Source organism: Uloborus diversus, chromosome 6 (assembly GCF_026930045.1).
Source record: "Uloborus diversus isolate 005 chromosome 6, Udiv.v.3.1, whole genome shotgun sequence".
NCBI classification, from domain to species: domain Eukaryota; kingdom Metazoa; phylum Arthropoda; class Arachnida; order Araneae; family Uloboridae; genus Uloborus; species Uloborus diversus.
Genome location: NC_072736.1, coordinates 9,705,428 through 9,711,823, shown reverse-complemented (window position 1 = coordinate 9,711,823; position 6,396 = coordinate 9,705,428). Strand labels below are relative to the sequence as shown.

The 6,396-nt window shown below is 29.9% G+C and overlaps 1 protein-coding gene across 1 annotated transcript; it reads right to left on the bottom strand.

Moving 5' to 3' along the window:
• Positions 1-317: 317 nt before the first annotated feature.
• Positions 318-5,434, bottom strand: LOC129225222 (ras-related protein ORAB-1-like). Its single transcript, XM_054859795.1, has 4 exons — positions 5,243-5,434; positions 4,212-4,374; positions 3,524-3,643; positions 318-725 (listed from the first exon to the last, which is right to left on the bottom strand). Exons 1-4 carry the CDS (start codon positions 5,432-5,434, stop codon positions 586-588), a joined length of 615 nt encoding a protein of 204 aa, XP_054715770.1. The 3' UTR covers positions 318-585.
• Between the last annotated feature and the right edge of the window lie 962 nt (positions 5,435-6,396).

Here is a 6,396-nt window from a genome sequence, read left to right as displayed (position 1 = left end):
TAACCATTTGAGCCTAAGGTGATAAAGCATTTGCTATGAGAAGACAAGATTGAAAATATTATTGCATCCTGAGCCATCTAATTCTTGAGTAGATGGCCATTTTATTGGATTGGTCACCAATTGGCTAAATACTTCTGAAACAATCCTGTAGCACCTGAGGCTCAACATTTTAAGGTACTTTACAGAACTTTTGGAATCAGCATCTTACAATCACAGGCTCTGGAAAAATTAACAACTGGATTAGCAAGGTTTTGAACAGTATGGTAAAAACCCTGGGTTTTACCTTCCTGTCCAAAACCACCTGTCCTGTCGTAAACCTGTTTCGGACAATCTAAAACCCAATCCTGATTAACAGATGGGAAATTCATTTCAAAACAAGGTATAAGAAATCAGAAAACATCACAACAAAGTTCCACAAACTATAACGAACGAATAAGCCATCACTAATTTGAGATTGCTTCTCCATGGAACGAAAATTTTTAGAAGACATTGAAAACGTACATTTCTGGAATTATGGTAAACTAATTCTGTTGAAGTCTTTTTATGACATGGATCAGGACTTCAGTGAATATGTTCTCAAAGCCATCAACAACAGTTCATTTTAGATTCCTGAGATTGTAACTGGTGAACATCTTTTTCGAAAAGAATTTGATTGTTGCGAACTTCACTGTTTCGAGAAGATAATTTTTGTGCAACAGTTCGAAACATCTCGTCTATTCCTTCTCCTGAAATGAGAGAAATTTCCAAGGGATTAAAACAAGAAACATTCTTGTCTTTTGACAATTATTTACAAAAACATTTGGAATAAAGGAGGAAATTTTATTTTACAGAAAAACAATGAAATGAATGAGATGTAGGAAAAAAATATTGCATATTATTAAAAAAATTTTAAATTACTGGAGCTGGCTGGTAGTGAGAACAAAGGTTAAGAAGAACAGAATCACATTCTTGTTTTATTAACAAAATTTTCTTTTAAAACAAAAGCAATTATTCTACATAAAGAAAATTCTGCAGTTTTAGGAAAACTTGAAAATGAATTCAAAGTAATAGTAACTGAAACTAGAGTATATGCTAATCTAAGTTTCTGCTATAAAATCAACCAATCGGGGAGAGGGACGCACATGTGAACTTTTTATTACATAAAAAACTAACCTTTATAATTTTGCAGGGCATAAAACTGGTCAGTAAAAGACAGTACAAGTCAGTATTCTTCATCTTAGTCAGTAATTGTCAGTTTTTTCAAAATTTAGTCAGTAAAGTCAGTATTTTGTTGCAAATTTGTCCAAGAATTTATTTCAAGAAAAATATTGGCAGTGATTTTTCTTGTTTTTCTTATAAGATGGCAAAAAAGTGAGATATTGCCAATACTGCAACCTAATTTTACCAACCTGGTCAAGTTTGCATTAATTTATAAAATAATTTGCTGTTAGCTTCTTAACAAGGTTTTAGTTGTAAAAAAATTCTTAAAAAGAAATAACTGTCAAATAAATAAGTTAATGAATACTGCAAAGTAAAAATTTTCAAAGTAAGGTACTGGGATGGGGAAATGTGTGTATGATGGTCTGTCTGATCGCCCCCCCCCCCCCCAACTCCATTGATAAAAACCTTTCTTGTTCAAAAAATGATGGTGAGGTTGCAACATTTCCCTTTCCCCCCTGTTTCTAAAATAAAACTTCAGTACCTGTGCGGAAAATTGAAAGAAACATATAAATCTGGGACTAACAGGGAGATTTGTTTTGAACAAACTTATTTAAAGACGTATGCAAAATATTTCTCAAACTTGGATATTTGAAGGGTATTTTTGAGAAATTTAAAATGTTTTAACATTGATGTAAATGTTGATTTAAATCCTTTATATAAGAAATTAACCATGCTAAAAGTAGTTTTTTGTTGCAAATATTTACAGAGCAAGTGCATGTTTTTTTTTTTTTTTCTTTTCTTTTCAACAAATGATGATTGATCAATAAATGTTTAAATTGCTAGGAAATTCATTTTTGTTTTGGCCATGATTAAAAAGGATAATCAAGAATTCAGTTGGAAAAATTTAATATATTCTCTGGAAAAAGAATTTTATTTTAAATTTTATCTGATTAAAATGGCTTCTAATACCTACAAAATAAAACATAAGTATTATTACAACAGAAATTTTTTTTTAATTTTATCTATCTATTTATTTATTGTTTTGTTAATTTTAAGAAGCCATTCTTCCTCCCAATATACTTTAAAGTAGAATAAAGAATAGTAGTTCATAGTAGAATATTTTTTTTTTATTACACATCATGTAGTACTTGTCTCTATTAAAATAATCAATTATCACTGCATAAGATCATAGGGTGTATATTTTATTTTTAAATGTGTACAAAACCGTTAATTATGCAGTACACGGTAAATTAGGGGTGATTTCTAAAAAAAATCAATTCTTCAAACTGATCCCCCTCCCCCTCCTTTTGTCCCAAATGTAACAAAGAAAGAAATGAATGACAGCATTTTTTCTGTACTATTCTCAAGAAAGAAGAAATATACTTTCATATGTCTTTCAAATATCTCATAAGGGTTTTACATTATGTTGCTGCACATTGTAAATAAAGTTAGCATCTATTTCACTAAGTATGATACTCTTTTTTGTTATGCCAAAGTTTGTTATGGTTTTAAATTTTAGTCAGTATTTGGTCAGTATTTAGTCAGTATTTTATAAATTTTAGTCAGTAAAGTCAGTATTTTTCACCCTCCAAACAGTTTTACCCCCTATTTTGGTTCCATCAAAATGTGGGGGAAAAGAATTGGGTAGAGCAGGAATTTCATTAATAATTCCTATTAAAAGTTATTGCATATAATAATTCTTAAACATTTTAAATTAAAAGATTATTGAATTTTGTGTGTTGTCTTTGCGTCTCCAAAACTTGCGATGAGCTGTAAATCCCACTTTTCCCCTTTCCATTGATTAAGAAGCAATTTCATATAACGGATGGTCCTGGAAACCTGCTAATGTGGATACTGATTCTGTGACAAAAAAATTAAAAATCTTTTAAATGTTTAGAAAAAAAAATCTCCACTAAACCTGCTATGTGAAAATAAATGTCAACGTACAGTATAACCTCTGTTTAACGATTGTCAAAGGACTGTAAAAAGTAACCGTTAAATGGATATCGTTAAATTGGGGAGCACAGATATTCAATGCAGTCAAACCCGGACCAGTGAAATGTATCATTAAATTGTGGAAATGGTTAAACCGGGTATCATTAAATCGAAGCTATACAGTAATACAGTCAAACTTGGACCAGTGAAATGTATCATTAAATTGTGGAAATGGTTAAATTGGGTATCATTAAATCGAAGCTATACAGTAATACAGTCAAACCCGAACCAGTGAAATGTATCATTAAATTGTGGAAATGGTTAAACTGGGTATCATTAAATCGAAGCTCTATACAGTAATTTATTAAGTTAAACACTAAAAAATAATAAATATTATGTTGAAAATTTTGTAATAATAAAACAAGGTAAAGAAGTATTAAAACTGTACCTGTCTTTGCAGAAACAATGAAAACTATATCACAGTCATGATGATGGGCAAAAGCTTTTATTTTGTCTGAAGTAGTTTGGCTCTTTAAATCACATTTGTTGCCAACTAATACTTTCAAAGCTGAAAACAATATTAAGCAAATTAAAAGATTTTTTCCATGTGAAAAACCTATTTATATCTGGTAGCATATATACTATATATAGTTGAATTTTTAAGAGTAGTTTTAGGCAACTTAGAAAACCTAAGAATAAAATTAAAATGTTAAACAATATCATTCTTAACGAAAGAAATTACCTGTCCCTAGGTTATAATTAAACGATATCATTTATGATGCATAAAACTAAATAATTTTTTTAAAAAAAGATTTGCAGTCTTTATCCTTATTTCTCTTTTAGTGGGTGATGTACGATCCACTTTTTGAATCTTTTAGCATTTGACAGTTTCGCCTGTTACGCAAAAAAAAAGGGCCCAACCTTATAAATAATTTTGAAAAAAAAAAAAAGAACAGACTTCAAAATTGCTCTAAAAAGTGAAAAATAATTTTATTCTTTGAACACCGTTGATAATACTTTTAAACGTAGTTTTTGAAGTTGGTGATATTGTCAATCTTGCATTGGTTACACAATGCATAATTTTTTACAGATAAATATATTTTGAAAGATATGTTTTTAAATAAAATATAACTTACCATTTTCTGCAAAATTGTTGATGTCTTCAACCCACTGGGTTAGGCTAGTGAGAGAATCTGGCTCATCATAGCTGAATACAAGAAGACAAGCATCAGCATTCCGAAAATAGTTTCTTGTAAGAGTTCGAAATCGCTCAGTCCCAACTGTATCCCAAAGTACAAGCTGCAATAATTCAAAAATTGCTTCAAAAATTCGTCATGGAAATTTTTTAAATTCTTCCCTGCATTAAGGAAGGCCCCCAACTTTTAACCTCATTTTTGTACTAAATTTCTCAACTTTTACACAACTATATACAGAAGCAGTTTTTGTGAGCACAAAAGCATTACTATTTTCCTTTTCCTGTTATGTAGAAGCAAAATTTTAAACTCTTTAAACAAATAGTAGAGTTAAATAGACATTTGAAAATACATTTATTTATGTGTCAAAAATTTTTTAATTCTTTTTCATGGATATAAGTATTAAAAGTGCAGAGCTGAAATAACTTTGAGTGAAATTCAGCAATACTAGAGTAAATTTCAAATTCTAATCCGATAAACTGGAACCCAGCTTCAAGAAACAATGTACAGTATGAAAAATTTGTAATGGGCAATACTCTCTTACACACAGTTTCCGCAATTACAATGTAAAATACTTGAAATTATTTCACTGAAAAAAGACAAAGTGTTATTGAATTTCCACAAGAAGAGACACAAAGTGAACTTCAAAAATCACCAGTGTATTAGTTTTTAAATTATGCAAATCTTGATACATTTATAAATTCAAAAAGGTACATTCATGTTTAAATTTGATTTCCAGCACATATGCTAACAAAACGAAAGGAATTCATAAGCCAAACATTTAAAAAGAGCTTGCATGAAAAAGCGAATGAATCCTTTACTACTGACCAAGTGTTACAGAAAAAACATTGATTTTGACAGCAGAATTATAAAATTCCTTAAAATCCCTTTGTTAGCTATGTATTTAAATAATTTTAACTTATATTTATCTGTACAAGTATTGAAAGATAGATTAACAATCAAATAAAACTTACGGTAACATTTTGCTCCTCTAGTTCGTATACTTTACCAAAATTATCAGCGCCAACTGTCAGCTTTGACACTTCCTTGAACTGATTATCTTTAAATCGACAATATATAGAAGATTTACCAACATTATAGTCACCTAACAGTAAAATTTTGTACGAATAATTCGCTGTTTTATTATGATTTACATTTCTTGCCATAATATCATTGTCATAGTTTGACACAGAGCTCTAATAGAGCTTTCTTGCTTGCACAACATATATTATACTTTATTAGACGTCTAGGCTCAAGAGAGGCTGAGAGTTTTGAAAATATTGCTTCTTCTCTTCAATACAAGTAAAATTTTATACTTGGAGGGAATAATGATTTGCTAGTGCTCCAAAGAGCGGGGCAAATCTCGAGACTTCGGCCCTCATCCATCTTCCTTTTGTTTTTTATATTAATTTTTATCTAAAAAAGCTGCAAAATTAGGATACATTTACGAAGTTACGAAGCTAAGAAGTAAAAAATGAATGAACTTTACTCCAGGAAAAGCTTTTGTCTGTTATCTTTTCAATTTTATTCACAAGCTCACAACTTTTTGCTTAAAATTTTCTTTTGCTACTGCGTGCTTTTAACATTAATTTTTGTTTTATGTTTACAGCTTTAAATGTATTTGTGAATTTTGAGTTATGTTGTACAGGTTGTTATGTTTGGGGGCTTTATTCTGATAATTGGAATGCAATAATGACCAATTTTGACAGCTTATTCAACAGGGAAAAACTCAATATAGTGAACTCAAGTTACAAACTTATTCTATTCAAAGGCCGTATGCAGAAATTTTTTTCGGGAGGGTGTGTTTTCACACACACACACACACATACATGCATAAAAATATTTAACACAGAAGATGTTTTTTGTCTCAATTTTTAATGATTCCACTGTTTTGAATGTTGTTATTTTTATTTTATTTTCTTATTATTTTTTTATTTATCTTTGTAGTGGTAAAGATAACAGGAGTGTTTCCCTTTAAGTCGGATGTAGAACATCCCATAATTTCAGAGGGTCCGGGGGTTTCTCCCTGGAAAATTTTTTGAAAAAAAAAAAAATCTGTATTTTGAGGCCTTATATGAGGTAATTGAGGCGACAAAAATGAGAAGAAAAAATAGGCAAGCAAAGTCTT